The sequence below is a fragment of the Zootermopsis nevadensis genome, unplaced genomic scaffold, assembly GCF_977971745.1.
Source record: "Zootermopsis nevadensis isolate Lab colony 2312 unplaced genomic scaffold, Znev_1.0 Znev_ptg000002l, whole genome shotgun sequence".
Taxonomy (NCBI): Eukaryota; Metazoa; Arthropoda; class Insecta; order Blattodea; family Termopsidae; genus Zootermopsis; species Zootermopsis nevadensis.
The window spans coordinates 22,308,228-22,325,072 of NW_028259134.1; the positions used below are offsets into that span (position 1 = coordinate 22,308,228).

The window sequence follows — 16,845 nt, forward strand, 5'->3', positions numbered from 1 at the left end:
TTGAAAATAATATTGCGTTCATTGAATTATTTCTAAGGTATCAGATTCAGAGTTATATAATCCCTCTGTAAGGAGTGATATCTTGCCGAAGTGAGAGGGCGTAGTACCCCGCATGACCCACACGACCGTGTTGGGAAAGCTTAGCTTTCCGACTGGTAGGAAGAGGCGAAGCTGAAAACACACTAAAGGGCATAACGGATTCATTAGCCGTATTGAAGGCGATTTTTCTAGGGAAGAAAACACGGTTCAGATGGGACTCTTAGGTATAGAAAAATTAACCCATCTAAGGGAAGGTCCCTTAACAGAAAACTGTGCAGGCTTGGAGACCACCGAAATGTGCCTGCACAGCCAGGTGAGAATTAAATTACTAAAAAAAGCGAAGAGAATCTAGGTCTTTGCTTCGTAATGGGGAAATTAGTACCCAAACCTTGAAAAGGAAGAAGAAGAAGAATTCAGTCTCGGCTTCTGTGACCGATGTTTGGATTGAATTTTTATGTTCTTTGATGTGTACTGATTCGTGGACTAACAGGAGCAGTAGCGTTTGCTAAGATATATTATATATTTTTGTCTTATTTGTGACGTGTGTTGTTTATCGGAATTCAGGAAGACAGGTTAACAAAGAACATTTCGTGGTCTCGGTACTGCGATGGAGGCGTCATTTAGTTAATATAAATTGTCAGTTTATAGTTCAGTTGAAAATTGCAGCATGAAAGTGTCAAAAACCAGTGTATCCTCAGAGAACGTATCTCATTTTCACAAAGGTAAATTTGGGCATTCAGCAAGAAATAGCTTTGCATGTGCTGCTTCAGCGGACGAGTTTGAGGTAAATATAAATTGTTCCCCGCGATACGTTAAATTACGTGGACAAGTTCCAAATAAAAAGGAGAATTCAATCGATTCAGAATCAGAACAATTTTCGCTCACTTCGATAAACAGTAGTGACAAGACTTCATGGCCAGACTTAACCAAGTTAATCCCATTCCACCAACGTGGACATGAATCAAAACTGGAAATTTTGGTTTGTAATGATCAACATTTATTAGGAAAAGATGTTAAAGTAGGAAGTAAAGTAAAAGAAATTGAAGACAGTAGTGTGTTTATAGGACCACTTCATGCCTCTGATTATTCATGTAAGACTACAGAGTGCAGTTCTCTTGATAAAGAGCAGTTCCATGGCTCAGCTGCAACAGTGGAAATTGAGAAGAATTTTGCTAAAAATACATATAAGTTTCATACCAGTGCATCAAGGAAGCCACAAGTTTCTTCTGGTACTCATTACCATATAAATGAAATGGACAACAATGCTAACTGTGATATTAATGGAGTTGCCTTTAAAGAAGAACAGATGTGTGGTAATCATTCAGCTACTGCGGGAACATCCAAAGTGTTTTATGATGTTGCATCAAGTAGCAATGTGAAATTGACATTTGAACATTTGGAGAAGGGAAAGAATTTACCAATGTCTCAGTCAAAAGAACAAGAGATCACAGTTGGTAGGAGTAGTAACACTTCTTCAAATCAGAGAAAGAAAGCGTGGAAGGAGGAGAAGAAACGAGTCCAGGAAGAAGAAACGAGGAGAAGAATGGTTGCACCAAAGGGACAGAGGGTGAGATTGGTCAGTCAAGAGATGTTGGGAGTGTTAGTGAACAGGAATGCCAAGAAAGTTCCATTTTTCACCAATCATACTGAAGCACCAGCTATTAATGAGATGGAATTTCCAACAGTGGAAGAATCGAGGAAGCCAAGAATTAAGTTAAATGAGGATCTTTCATCTGGAGTTCGAGGTGACGACCAAGAAGGAAGCCGTACAGATGAAGTACAAGTGGAACTAAGTAATTTGGGAAGTAATAACAGTTACTGTGATCAATCTTCAAATACAGAACAGGAAGCCATTTTACCAGCAAGTAGCATGTCTTCAAGAAATAGAAAGAGGAAGGACCCAATCCAGATTGATCTTATGAACTTGATTAAGGTTAGTGTATTCTTAATGTGCCTATGTTAACATCATCTGTGTCACATCTTGGTATTTATTTTCTATTCTTGTACCCATTGGGATTTAGTTACAAACCACATGACTGAACATTACAGTCAAGCGTTTAACACATTGCTTCATTTTCAGGAGGTCCGAGGTTTAAATTTTGGCTCAGAGACTGGACATCCTAATTGAGGGATTTTTGTTTTTGTCCCCACAGGTAGATTTAAGGATTATGCCTTAAATTAGGCCACGATTACTGCCTCATAAATCCTTTGCAATTTATTGTTTGTTAATCCTATGAAATACTGACAGCACTGATATATAAATATGCCATATTATTTATACTAACACATGTTTGTTGAAGCGAGGGGGTGAATATCACTGTGAAATATGTATGAGTGAAGGATCTTCAGAGGTTGGTCAAATTTCAATAAGAATGGTATTAAATTTTTGTAGTTTCAATATATATTTGTATAAAAATCAAGTTTTACTTTAATATCCGCTAATTCATCTTCCGTTGATCAGGTTAATACGCGTAGAAGACTAGTAGCGAAATTCTTAGGACCTTGTAAACTTGATAAGAATTGTTCAGACTCGTCACAGTGTCGTGTGCGTGGACGTGGTATGTTTTATTATAAACTTTTCACATATCAATTAAATTTATTCTTAAATACTTTAAATTGATCTCAGTTTAATTTCAATTCCGTACTTTGCGATGACGCTGTGTTGGAGTAGGCTGGTTTTATCACAATTTATAGAACATGGCTATCGGAAACTTCAAGTAGGATTAAATAAACAGGAGAATAGTACTGATTTTTATAGTTCCGAGCCACTTGGTCTTTTTTGAGGGACGGTTTTCTGCTGAAGGTTGTTAGTAAGATACGTCTACCAATCAGAATACAGTTGCCTCCACAGCCACATGGCTATAGATGTCAGCACTTTGTCACAGTTTAATTTCTAGACCTTTTAAGACGCAGAGAAGTTCCTCTTAAACACAGCATAACTTTGTGTTATTACCTGAGAGAGGAGACGAGATTAGATGGAAACAGCTGTAAAGCTTGAAGACTTCTAGAAGCTAAAGTTAGGTTCTTTCTTACAGACTCAGCCCTCAAGATGTAATAGGGGACAAGGCGAGAAGGGAGGCATGTCGAAGGTGGGCAGATGGGTGCAGAAAGGCGACAGTAGAGTTTGGTACTCAGGAAACCAGTTGGATGCTTCGAACCCCGAGAGGAAACGAGGCAAGAAGAAAGAGGTGCCTAAGAAAAAGAAGGTCACTGTTCTGAAAAATGCTATTCTCGAGGAAAGAGCATTACGACAGAAGCTACGCGCTTCACGAGAGCAAACGCAGGATGTGAACGTACAGCCTGAGTCTTCACAGGAACAAGTTGACGGCATCGCTGTTGTTAACGGTGATGATGAAATGACAGCTGATTCCTGGGTAAAGCGAACTGCACCAGACAGAGCACCGTCAAAAACAAAAGAGAGCGTGGATTTATGTGTGACAGGAACTGACGTATTTGAGGAAGTAGCAGGCGGTGGTAATGTTAAGAAGGCGGGCGATATGAATATTACAGAAATCTTAGATTTAACACAGCACGTACAGGAGAAGTTGAGTTTAAGTACAGATGATAAAGCCAAAATACTTTTACAAAATATATCACATGTACCTGAAAATGCTCAAGAGGCGATAAAGACGACTGGAATCCAGGAGGATGACTGTACTGTGGTCCTTCCTGAATCACCAAAACATGGCTGCACAGATGTGATTCAGAGATTTTTTGTCCACAGTCGCAGATTTAGAGAGTGAGTAGAAATTTTTTTGTCGTTACGTGTTATCCTTTATATATTTCTTCACGTGTTGAACAGTAAATTTTAATGGGCTTGTCCGTGATTGGCTTTGTTAACATGATGACTCTGTCGTGTTTGGACGTCGGGATGCTTGGAGAAGATAATTTTCTGTAAGAAGTTTTTTTACATCTGTTCCTTAATTTGGCACCTCTTGTAATTACTGTGACTGTTTCACGTGTGCCTCTTTCTTTGCACAGGTACTGTGATAACTCTTTAACCGTCCCACTCAACAGTGCCGTCAAACTACTGCTCAAGGACATTGTGAAGTTTCAAGATCGTCAATACCATCGTGATCCCGTGAAAGCATTTGCCAAGCGCAGATACGTGCTGGGATTTCGAGAAGCTAAGAAGCACCTGCAGCTCAAGAGATTGAAACTGATCGTAGTAGCTCCTGATCTTGAAGTTGCCAAAGTCAAAGGTGCCGTCAAAGAATTTGTGTTTTCGAATTTTTCTCGGGCTACTGGTCACGTCCGGTGCTTGAGAAGAATTAATCATACTTAGTTGCCATGAAAACATGAGATCATAGTACTTGTCTTTCATCTTCTTCTTCTATGGCTCTCCAGTCCGTATTCGGTCGATGGCCTCCTCAATTCTCCTCTTCCATTCGGTCCTCTGTCAGGTCTGTCTGTCCGAGGCTTTGATCGAGGTTTCGAAACATCTTCCTTTTTACGGTCCAAGGTTGTTAGCCTTGCGACCAACCCCAAACCTGGAGGACCAGGGTACCTTTCTTAGTCTGACCTCTCCCCCTCTACCAATCTGGCTAGGGAGGCCCTACCAGTTGCTCTTGGGGTCACTGAGGTACTCAAGCCCCACCACCCTGACAAGGTGCAGGTACCATTAAGTGGGGGTCTTTCATCTTGAGGGGTCTTAAAACTTCAAAGCCAAAGCTCATCAAAATAGTAACTTAAGAATTTAGTCCCTACCTCAAAGGAAAACATGACATTTCATCATTACAAAGATCAGGTGGTTAATTACTGTTTCTCCGTGAATAAAAGTTGTGCATTGACATTTTCAGGAGGAATTGACGACACCATAGCTCAACTGAAAGAAGACTCCACGGCCCAAGGAGTGCCTTGCCTGTTTGCCTTATCTCGCAGAGAACTGGGCTTTGTGACTTTCAGGAAAGTTGGGGTCAGCTCCGTCGGCATCTGTAGTTACGAAGGTTCGGAGGTATGTGTTTTAAATCGAGCGAGGTAGCAGAGTCGTAGCTCATTTGACTCTGATTTTGACTAGCTATTCTTACTGATGTTTTTCATGGATTTTCTCAGTACTTCCTGGTGAATGTGTGGACTGTCCACAGTCATCTTGACGCCGACGCTTTCCACTTAACTACATAACCATTCTCTCGTTTAATCTGGCACCGGTTAAAATCTGGAGGTTGATAATGGTTTCGTGGTAAACCATTTATGAAATATGGTTGTAGTTGGTTAACCTGTACTGCTGCATGAAACCTGAATGACATATTTTATTTGCAGGAAAACTTTAAGAATGTGATGGAGCATCTGACGGAAGCACGGAGACACTACAAGGAGCAAACTCGGCTCACGTTAACGGCGGTAAGAACACCGCTACTCTTAGCCGGAGAACTACCGTACCGCTGTTTGTAGGCAATGCTTTTACAGTGGTATTACCCTTATTATACCAGGCTTAAGTCTCCCCTATAGATGTTCATGATGTAATTAAATTACAGTATTTAATTAATGTAAGCGTATTTAATTGTGGCGTGGCATTTTGTGTTTCTTGCCAGGGTTCATTGCTCTGATAATGCTTCGAGTCGAAAGGGTCAGTGGGAAGTTTGGAAGTCCCACGCGAGGACAGATGTCCAAAAATTGTTCACAAATTTTTTCCTGATTAACGTGAACTATTCTGAACAGCAATATTTTTCCATGCAGCCTACTGTTGGTGCGGTCAGCGATATAGACGAGAATGCAAGCGTGACCGATCAGGTGATTGCGTCGATGTTGTCGAAACTGACAGGAAACTCTTCGGGGGACAGCTCGTCTGTTTTTATTTCTGCCATTGAACATACAGCGAATCAGGAAACAGAACTCTGATTGTGTACGGTGAGTTACGTATCGTCGTCGCACCTCTTGATGGGTACTTGCATAATTATGCGATGTGGAAATAATAAATGCGTCGTATTCGGTTTTTCTTTCATGTAAACAAGTTGTGTTCAGAACATATTTTTTATTTTTGTTACAGCTATATTTTGTATGGATTTTGCTTTGTTTTATTTGGATTTTTTGTTTCCTTTGCCTCCCACTTTAAATTTATTATTATTGCTGTATCAAATGAACTTTTTATTTGCTCATTAAATAAATGTATTCCCTTTTGAATCCATACCCCAATCTTTATCACCATTCTAAGATTGTAAGGTTATGTTCATGCCGCAATGTAATCCTAAGAATATTTTGTGGCATCTCGTATTAACCTTTATCATACAGGAATAAAACTAACTAGATGGCTTAGGGAACCCGAAGGTTCATCACCGAATTAACCAAAGCCCTCCACCGGACCCTGTCCTGGGTCAACAAAATCCAGTCTCCTTCAACTCCTATCTCCCATGGATCCCGCCTGAGATTATCCTCCCATCTACGTCTCCCCAGATGTCTCTTCCCCACAGGCTTCACGACCGGTAATTATCAAACAGGAATGGAGTATTTAAATACCAATACTACCGGTTTACGAAGTGGACTAACCAAAAAGCTAACTAATGGCGGAGTCCTGCGCAAGCGCAAGACGTCGTCCTTACGAAACGCTGGTTTTAATGGTGTGCTAGTGTGACGCGTTGTAGGTTATGTCATGTGATCAGAAACATCACGTGCCTCAACAGTGAGTGTGTTCTGGCGACTAGGTGGTACGCCTGTAAAGTGGAATTGTAAGTATCGACAGCTGTACCTGACGGTCGTGTGGCACGACTGAATATCGCCCACAAACTTTTCTGTTACATTCTTGTATAAAATTAATTTTGTATGTGATGGAATTCAGAATATATTATTTTTTACGACCGTTGTGTGTCAGTTTCGTAACACGTTCAGACTCGGTTTTGAATTTATCCAGGCTTTTAGGTGAGCATTTTACAATGATATGTGAAGTCTTGAATTCAGTAAAAATGTCAATTGTGTTTTTTCCGGGTTATGATGCGATAGTCTTGTAGATGGCTGCCAGTATTTTGGAGGAATATACTGCCTCCGCTTTCGAGGTTTAAATTTTATTCTGACGATGGGGATAAGTATATGCTCCTCTAATGTCCGGAACCATCTACAAGACTGCAAGGCATTCATGGAGAAGAGTTCTTTTATGGAACCATCTTCACGAGTGTCTGCCACCAATTCTTTGAATAGTTTCAGATATGAAATGTGGGCCCATGGACAGGCATGACCTTACTATTATACGTTCATTTATGCATTTGTAAATTGCACAAAAAATCGTGATTATTAATGTACCGATGGCACATCAGAGCCGAATAAATTATAGGAATGGTAAACGCCTAGAACGTAACAGAGATAGTGAGAAGTGTAATGAAGCTCGCAGCGGTTAAACAAACATTGGCGCCCTACTTCGGGTTCGAAGCAGGGCGCACCCTCCTCGGGCGAGATGACCTACATCCACTGCCCTCCATCGCTGTAAAGCAGGGGTCTCCAAAGTTGTCGCTGACCGGACTGACGAGACGCTTAAAAGCAATTAGTAATTCCACATTTTGCCCACAGAGTGTAGTTCTGTATTTCGTACGATTCTCACGATAAACAGCGATTAACTTCTTAAACAGCGTTAACCAGTTGATATTTGTAACGGTGAAGTGCAGTGTTTACTTCGCGGTACGGACTGGATTCTTAAGTTTCATTTGAAAGAGCTTCGGCTCCAAAGGTTAATTAGCGTTTTAGTCGTATTATTTCCTTAAACAAGGTTAACCAGTTGATCTTTGCAATGGTGAAGTGTAGTGTTTTCTTCGCGGTACGGACTGAATTCTCAAATAAAATTTAGACGAGCTTCGGCTTCAAAGGGCTAAACATTGGCTCCAAGGACAATTCGCTCTGTCACGCTGTATAACGTCAGTAGTCATCACAGTACAGTGGTTAGGATTCTTGCTTCATATCCTGATCACGGGTTCAGTTTCCGACCTTCAGGCCAGCTGTCGTGACAAGTATTTGTACTTTTACTCAATCTCTTTAGAAACGAAATTCGATTTCCATGGACTGCGGGGAATTTCTTAAACAGCTAGGCGTCTCTACTTCACGAAGTTCGCCAGTCTCTCGAGAAACATGATAGGGCCTTCACTACCGCTTCCTTTCAAATTCTCTCCATTTCATTTGCAGTCACCTACCACTCGACCGCGTTAACACCTTAGTGTCAGCTGTTCGTCGTGTTTTCGAAACTGTATTTGTTTGCCTTCCGTGGTGCCACGTCAGTGTGACTAAGAAATGGAGAAATTCCATTCCATCTGTCTCATTAGAGGGTTCTCTTGAATCCTACTTTTCATCTCACATTATGCAGTACTTCCTGAGGATGTAGAAAGTGATCGGCTTTTTTTTTGGTGAAATTCTGCATCGAAAAGTCACGTTACTTGATAGCGACACAGGTGGGCGGTTTCCAGCCAGTGACTCGCGGACCTGCGGGGGCAAAAAGTCCATTTATCAAACCAGATTCCTCCCAACAAAATTAAAATGTATGCTGTTTTTTAACAAGAAAACTTGGACACGAGAAATTTTCCCCAGAATTCAACTGTTCCATCCCCACCCCCGAATTTAAGGACACACTAAGAACGCTGACCACTGAATTCGCACTGCAGGGTCACCGACAAGCCTGACTGACCATCCATTGTTACCGCTCATAGGTTCTGTAGCACCTGTGCGCACACTCAACAACACAATTCTAACACTTTAAAAAAAAGTCCAGTGGTAATTATATGTACCACGTGCTTTAACAGTCAGTAACTCTGCATTTTATATTCATGGGTTTTGCTTGATTCTCGCTGTAACCAGCGATTATTTCCTTAAACAGCGTTAACGAGTTGATCTTTGTAATGGTGAAGTGTAGTGTTTTCTTCGCGGTACGGACTGAATTCTTAAGTTTCATTTGAAAGAGCTTCGGCTCCAAAGGTTAATTAGCGTTTTAGTCGTATTATTTCCTTAAACAGCGTTAACCAGTTGATCTTTGCAATGGTGAAGTGTAGTGTTTTCTTCGCGGTACGGCCCGAATTCTTAAGTTTCATTTGAAAGAGCTTCGGCTCCAAAGGTTAATTAGCGTTTTAGTCGTATTATTTCCTTAAACTGCGTTAACCAGTTGATATTTGTAATGGTGAAGCCTTGTGTTTTCTTCGCGGTACGGACTGAATTCTTAAGTTTCATTTGAAAGAGCTTCGGCTCCAAAGGTTAATTAGCGTTTTAGTCGTATTATTTCCTTAAACAAGGTTAACCAGTTGATCTTCGTAATGGTGAAGTGTAGTGTTTTCTTCGCGGTACGGACTGGATTCTTAAGTTTCATTTGAAGGAGCTTTGGATCCAAAGGTTAATTAGCGTTTTAGTCGTATTATTTCCTTAAACAGCGTTAACCAGTTGATCTTTGTAATGGTGAAGTGTTGTGTTTTCTTCGCGGTACGGACTGGATTCTTAAGTTTCATTTGAAAGAGCTTTGGATCCAAAGGTTAATTAGCGTTTTAGTCGTATTATTTCCTTAAACAGCGTTAACCAGTTGATCTTTGCAATGGTGAAGTGTAGTGTTTTCTTCGCGGTACGGACTGAATTCTTAAGTTTCATTTGAAAGAGCTTCGGCTCCAAAGGTTAATTAGCGTTTTAGTCGTATTATTTCCTTAAACAGCGTTAACCAGTTGATCTTTGTAATGGTGAAGCCTTGTGTTTTCTTCGCGGTACGGACTGGATTCTTAAATGTTACTCACACGAGCTTCGGGATTTTTTTTATTTATGTTCTGGTTGCGGAGGGCTAATTCCTGAACACTTCACCTGATGGTAATGAAATTTCACTTGGAATCTCACGACTACGTCGTATGTAAACAATATAACCAGAATAGAATAGAAAACGTCGTTCAACAAAGAAGAAAACTACTGCTAGTTGATAAAGGAGTGTAAATATGCAGACCTTTATTCGTGTTATCACAACTGTTTGTGTCCAAACCACTTCTAGACGCTTCTGCAGGACAAGAATGATGCAGTTGCGAGAAGCTGGGTGGGGTAGAGAAATGCAGTCTCCCCCACCAAGCGGGCACATCAGGCTGTGGGACTGCAGCCAGTCTGCGTTTTGCTGGTGTAGTGTTAAGCGTACCGTGGTGACGAGAGGTTGGCGTTGTGGTCTGTGAACTTTAAGGAACGCGGTCACGCCTGAGAGCAACAGGTAAGTTCCTGTCTCGTATCTCGAGAATAGTGAGTGTGGCAGTGTGTATACCAACTGCCTTGCGGGGGGATAGGCCCAACTTTAAAAAGTTGTTTTCACACGTTTAACAATTACCGAAGTGTTAAAAAAATCCTGTTCATAACCATTTTGTAATCGCATCGACCTGAATATTTGTGCACGCCGTCATAACGCATTTCAATTGACAGTGTTTACAGTCTCGGGTTTGATGTTGTGTTTAAATATATCCAAATGTTCGTCACGGGGAACACCATCACTTTTGTTACAATAGGAGCAACTTTGCTCTCTGTCAGCAAGAATCTTGGTCTTTAACCACATTCCGATGTTCGGTTGGTGTTTTCCATCAAATGTTATGTCCAGTTTTTTTCGAAGTGGCATCTGTTAAGTCATGGATTCCGTTGTTTCTATGTCAACTCGTTAGTCTGTGTGTAATCGACTGTGATGTTAAGTCACGGTCCTTCAGGTATGTTGAACGTTAACACGCTTGGGTTAACTCGCGATTCTTTTCGGCTGTGGTGTTTGAATTATGTGAAAGAAATGTGTTCTGCCGTGTGTCAAAAGTTGAATCTAACTGTTGGCGTATCTTGCGTGATACACGATACATTACAATGGAAATACGAGGAATTTAAAAATCAGACAAGTTAACGGTTAATCTTGGTCGACTTTCCTTGAAGTTCCTTAACAATTGCATCTGTTATGTTTCATTATTGTTGATTCTGTGCTGTAGCAAATGGTAACTGAGAATGGGTGTGTTTATATGTGCGTCTGGAGTGTCGTAAAACGTCATCTTAACACCATACGATTGAATCAGCTCGAAAACCAGATTGTAATTACGTTTGTTATTGAAGTACTTTGTGAAAAATTATAGAATTATTTTTGTTTTGATACAGATCGGGCGGTTATAATGAATACCAAACGTAAGGAGACACTTTTTTTTTTTTTTAAAAAAAGGTAATATTAAGTACAGATGACTCGTTATGCTGTCCGCGGACGGATTTTAAATCTTATCTACTTGCGTCATTCCAATATTCTCCACCCTGTTGCCGTCTTCCTTGTCAGAAACATGAGAGTGCATCGTGGCGTAATAAGTAGATGATGACTCGTGAAGGCGCGGTTCATGGCTGGTTCATACTTGTCGCCTGTGAGAACCTGAAATCTCACCTAGGAAGATGGAGTTCCATAAAAAGACGGAGAATGTCTTGACAAGCTGACGGTCAGTCATCTTTTTTTAAGAAGGCCTTTGCGCCATCATTTTCGATATATTCCCGTTCCTTGTGTTTTCTTCGCGGTACGGACTGAATTCTTGAATATTTTTAGACGCGATCAGTTGATTTTGTAACGGTGAAGTGCTGTGTTTTCTTCGCGGTACGGACTGAATTCTTAAATATTTTTAGATGTGACGAGTTGATTTTGTAACTGTGAAGCCTTGTGTTTTCTTCGCGGTACGGACTGAATTCTTGTATATTATTTATGCTTCGCCATCATAGGGCCAATTACGTAAAAGCGGATTTCTAATGCTAGTTCTGTTCGCTTCTTCGGATTACATTTCGTTTTAACGTAGAATGTTGAGTTCCGTATCCGCGAAACGGCCATGCGTGGCATTGGTGAAAGCTGATATTACCGTTATGTTTGAACAGTATGAACACGGACTTCAAGACCAGCTTGGACCCTTAAAAATACGTTCACTGAACAGATGGGCTCAAAGATGGCGCGCTGTGTCACCGTTGCAGTATGATTCAAAAACAGTGATCGTGGCTCGTTTTTTTTTATCATTGACTGAGGAAACCCACGAGAAACTTTGGTCAGCATTTGAGTCCCTCTCGATGTTTGAACTCAGTACCTCCCAAATATAAATCCCTTTCCCAGTAAATGTTGATTTAATTCACAATTGTCAACAGTTTCATTCAGTTTTCAATTTACAAGTCGTGAAATGTTTAGCCAGTTTCACTGTTTCCGTCCTCTGAACGAGTTAACTCGTGTAGGAACATTTAGAGCTTCTGTGAATAATTAAAGACTAATACAACTAAACTGGTTTTTTTTCACCACAGTGAAAAACTGCGTCTTAAGTTACCATGTTAAAAACAAATGACAAACGTTGCTACTAAGTAATGGATCGAATAAAATTTAACGTAGGAAAGGTTGCCAATTGTTAACGCAGTTGCAAACGTGATCGATTATTGACTTAAAAACTGTTTCCTTTTCGTCATGAAACATTTTCGCTGTTGAGAATCTGACACTCCTCGTTCATATTGTGGAGGTACCGTGTTCGACCTCCAATCGTGATAGTATACCAGAATAATAAATATTTATGTCGGAAACATCTTCATCTGGGACAGTGATCAGTTTATGTTGTATCCAGTGCATTGTCGTGGATCCACAGTGAGCCTGTCTGTATGGGTATTGTCCGCAAGCAACAATTACAGCTCTGAAGACCGTAATAAACTGATTGTTGGACAATGTAGAGGAGAAAGTGTGGCGGTCATGCGCAATAGAGCCACGCCAAATTATTAGCGTCCAACGTCTGTTAAGTATTGCGTCATACACAAATATTAAAGAATTGAATTGAATTGAATAATTGTGGAATAGTGTTCGCGCACAAAACCGTGTGTGTCTGATAAATACGATAATTTCTATCGTTTAAAACAGTGGTAACTGTTTTTACCACCTGATAACTCAGCATTCTGTGATTATCTACTTAAAAAAGGCGTTAATCGGTTGATAACGGACTAAATGCTCATGATTTCGTTTCTTGGTTCTGGAATTGGTGCAGGAAGGTAGACTTGCCCCGGGCTAGTAGCGTCTCTTGCTGACGGGAATTAGTTGACCATTTCCCAGGGAGTGAAGGCCGTCGATGCGTGAAGATGACCGGTCATTCGTAACCAAAAGCGAGGCGCGGTGCCAAGACACAGGAGAACGTGTCTGAGGTCGTCTTCTGGGTTGTCACGTCGTGTGGGTACCAAGTCATTTTCAAAGCCCACACATGGTACTGGACTCCTTCGGACCGATTATTATAAAAAAAATATATCCACTTGGTGTCTACGAACTGGGTTTCAGAATTAATTCGGATTACGAACAGACATGAGGTCTTCACCACGAAGTTTATTCTCATTAGGCCCTTAAGGGTTGTCGTAGTTTGACGTACGTACGTCTGATTTCATTTTCTTTCTTATAGTAAGTTTTTGTCGAATAACCTTGGAGATCACTTCGCGTAACTCTTTGTTCATTCGCATTGAGACACAAAAGCGGTTCACTTACGAGTTTTACGGGAAATTAGTTTGTATGAGTCACTGCTAATTTTAGTTTATGTACAGTCCTGTTCGGATTTCTTCCTGTGGCCATACAAGGCCTGGCAGAACATTTTATTATGGTCTTACTTGATGGGATGTAATGTACTGTATTTTACCTTGAGCGAGACTTTTGTTCTTGTACTATTGTTGTTCACGTTTCTTATGCATTTTAATATAAAAACTACGAAGTACAAGGAAATGTCATTTCTGATTTACGATCTGTTGTGCTTTTAATATGATTGTCATCGTAACAATGTATGTACAAAAGTTAACTCATTCAATACGACTTCATATACGTCATTGTCATTGATGTTCATTGTTGTTGATGCAAATCTTTCCAGTGTGAAAGTTACCATTTGTTTCTTATTCGTATTATTGAATATTTAATGTTGCAAATTTTAATATTGTGTGTGTGTTGCTCAGAAATAGAGTTTTTAATACATGGATCTTATTTGTTCACCGATCGGATTTTGCCGTGTAAACTTTTACCACAGTGGAGAAGGAGGTTTGTTCCTGCCACGATTTACCGTTCTACTAATTTTCTGTCGTGTTTACGTTCATTCTGTGTGCGCGGAAGCTGTAAAGAGCGACCGTTAGTGTCGACGATTCATGTGAACGGATAACACACGTAGGCTTGTTGTACTGAATTGTAATGCTCTGTGGAATACAGAGCCGAACAAACACTCTAATTTTTGTAAGTTTTTTTTTTTTGTGAAATTCCTTTCGTAGTTTTCCAAACATACGACTGCTTATATAACTATTTTAAATACTTCTGGAAAATCAGTCATTGTCGTAACGCGGAAGAGAATTTAACTTATTTCTTTCGACAATTACCATCTTCAGACTTGTTTCCGATGAACTGGATTTTATCTGGCGTGTTTCTGATATAAATCACCAGTGAGAAAGTTAAACACTAAACTGTTTTTCCCCCACCCTCCTTTTATGTCGTTATATTCGGGGAATATTTCTTGTGCAACACAGCTCAACATTTTTTCGTCATGACTGTTATCTATAAACGGAGAGATATTAAATTATAGGCTTAAGTTACTATAATTTTACCTGATTGTCCCGCCCTGAGGCAGGAGCTCTAATTTTGACAGCAGGGAACTGGGAGGAATAGTTTAACTTCTGCGAGGGGAAAGTGACCAAATGCGGGGGGGGGGGGGGGAATGTCCAGTGAGGGTGTCCATAATTTCTACTCTTCACGCAATGGCAGCGGTGAGATCAAGGAGAATGGGATTGGTAGGGCATGTAACACGAAGTAGAGTGATGAGAAATGCAATAGAATAACTTGATAGAAAAATGTTTCTTGGCATTCCCGGTCGTAAATGGGACCAAAATATCTGTGTTAAAATGAAGGGGGAGAAGGATACGTACCAGTGGCGAGCCCTTGTGAGCACAGTAATAAACTTTGGAGTTACGTAAAAGACGTGGAATTTTCCATGGATTTCTCAAGAAGTCGGGGCCGGTTGGATTTTGACTTGAGCCTAAGATTTATTTTCGGACCGGGTTCTAGTCGATTCACGTTTCATTTTATAGTTTTCTTATTGCGTTATTTCACTAATAAAGAACAGTTTTCGAATGTGACACGTGTTCTTGTATTTCTGATTAAACCTTTGAAGAAAAAACAAGTCTAAATAATATTTATAGATTCAGGCCGTACCGCGAAGTAAACACCACACTTCACCATTACAAAGATCAACTGGTTAACGCTGTTTAAGGAAATAATCGCTGTTTGCACTGAGAATCATACGAAACACATAAAAACAAAACGCAGACTTGCTGATTGTTGAATCAAGTGGTGCATGTAATTATTAGTTGGCTCTGATGGAGTTGCTGAAACAGCAGAATCCTTGTTGTTTACGATACGGATTTTTGTGTTATCAGTTCAGTAAAGCATGTCGAGTTTCTTTTTCCCGCTGAGTCCATTCTTTCTTCTTCCGCTGAGGTAATCTGAAGATCGCGTTCTTTGCCAGTTTGATTGCAGTCGCAACCAAATTAAACCCTTAAACCCAGTGGTAATTATATGAACGACCTACTTTTTCATTCACAATTCTGAATTTTGCCCTCATCGTAGGTTTAATGATTTTGTGTGATTTGTAGTTTCCTTAAACAGCGTTAACCAGTTGATCTTTGTAATGGTGGAGTGTTGTGTTTTCTTCGCGGTACGGGCCGAATTCTTAAGTTTCATTTGAAAGAGCTTCGGCTCCAAAGGGTTAATTAGCGTTTTAGTCGTATTATTTCCTTAAACAAGGTTAACCAGTTGATCTTTGTAATGGTGAAGTGTAGTGTTTTCTTCGCGGTACGGACTGGGTTCTTAAGTTTCGTTTGAAAGAGCTTCGGCTCCAAAGGTTAATTAGCGTTTTAGTCGTATTATTTCCTTAAACAAGGTTAACCAGTTGATCTTTGTAATGGTGAGGTGCTGTGTTTTCTTCGCGGTACGGACTGAATTCGTAAGTTTCATTTGAAAGAGCTTCGGCTCCAAAGGTTAATTAGCGTTTTAGTCGTATTATTTCCTTAAACAAGGTTAACCAGTTGATCTTTGTAATGGTGAGGTGCTGTGTTTTCTTCGCGGTACGGGCCGAATTCTTAAGTTTCATTTGAAAGAGCTTCGGCTCCAAAGGTTAATTAGCGTTTTAGTCGTATTATTTCCTTAAACAAGGTTAACCAGTTGATCTTTGTAATGGTGAGGTGCTGTGTTTTCTTCGCGGTACGGACTGAATTCGTAAGTTTCATTTGAAAGAGCTTCGGCTCCAAAGGTTAATTAGCGTTTTAGTCGTATTATTTCCTTAAACAAGGTTAACCAGTTGATCTTTGTAATGGTGAGGTGCTGTGTTTTCTTCGCGGTACGGACTGAATTCGTAAGTTTCATTTGAAAGAGCTTCGGCTCCAAAGGTTAATTAGCGTTTTAGTCGTATTATTTCCTTAAACAAGGTTAACCAGTTGATCTTTGTAATGGTGAGGTGCTGTGTTTTCTTCGCGGTACGGGCCGAATTCTTAAGTTTCATTTGAAAGAGCTTCGGCTCCAAAGGTTAATTAGCGTTTTAGTCGTATTATTTCCTTAAACAAGGTTAACCAGTTGATCTTTGTAATGGTGAGGTGCTGTGTTTTCTTCGCGGTACGGACTGAATTCGTAAGTTTCATTTGAAAGAGCTTCGGCTCCAAAGGTTAATTAGCGTTTTAGTCGTATTATTTCCTTAAACAAGGTTAACCAGTTGATCTTTGTAATGGTGAGGTGCTGTGTTTTCTTCGCGGTACGGACTGAATTCGTAAGTTTCATTTGAAAGAGCTTCGGCTCCAAAGGTTAATTAGCGTTTTAGTCGTATTATTTCCTTAAACAAGGTTAACCAGTTGATCTTTGTAATGGTG

The 16,845-nt window shown here is 40.3% G+C and overlaps 2 protein-coding genes across 6 annotated transcripts in view; both read left to right on the forward strand.

Annotated features, from left to right (window-relative positions):
- Positions 1–428: 428 nt before the first annotated feature.
- Sbp2 (SECIS-binding protein 2) lies at positions 429–6,831 on the forward strand. Of its 2 annotated transcripts, none has more exons than XM_022084661.2 (6): positions 429–1,972; positions 3,075–3,778; positions 4,021–4,241; positions 4,839–4,993; positions 5,299–5,379; positions 5,571–5,709. In XM_022084661.2, exons 1-6 carry the CDS (start codon positions 707–709, stop codon positions 5,583–5,585), a joined length of 2,442 nt encoding a protein of 813 aa, XP_021940353.2. In that variant the 5' UTR covers positions 429–706; the 3' UTR covers positions 5,586–5,709. The 2 variants fall into 2 exon arrangements, with proteins under 2 accessions (XP_021940353.2, XP_021940352.2); XM_022084660.2 differs by lacking the exon at positions 5,571–5,709 and adding an exon at positions 5,716–6,831 and having other exon boundaries at positions 430–1,972.
- Positions 6,832–10,037: 3,206 nt separating this feature from the next.
- LOC110839987 (uncharacterized) overlaps positions 10,038–16,845 on the forward strand; it is a 29,605-nt gene continuing 22,797 nt past the window's right edge. For all 4 annotated transcript variants that reach the window (XM_087353819.1, XM_087353820.1, XM_087353832.1 and 1 more), the window contains exon 1: positions 10,038–10,171. The gene's annotated coding sequence lies outside the window, so the exon portion shown is untranslated. The remainder of the gene's footprint in view (positions 10,172–16,845) is intronic.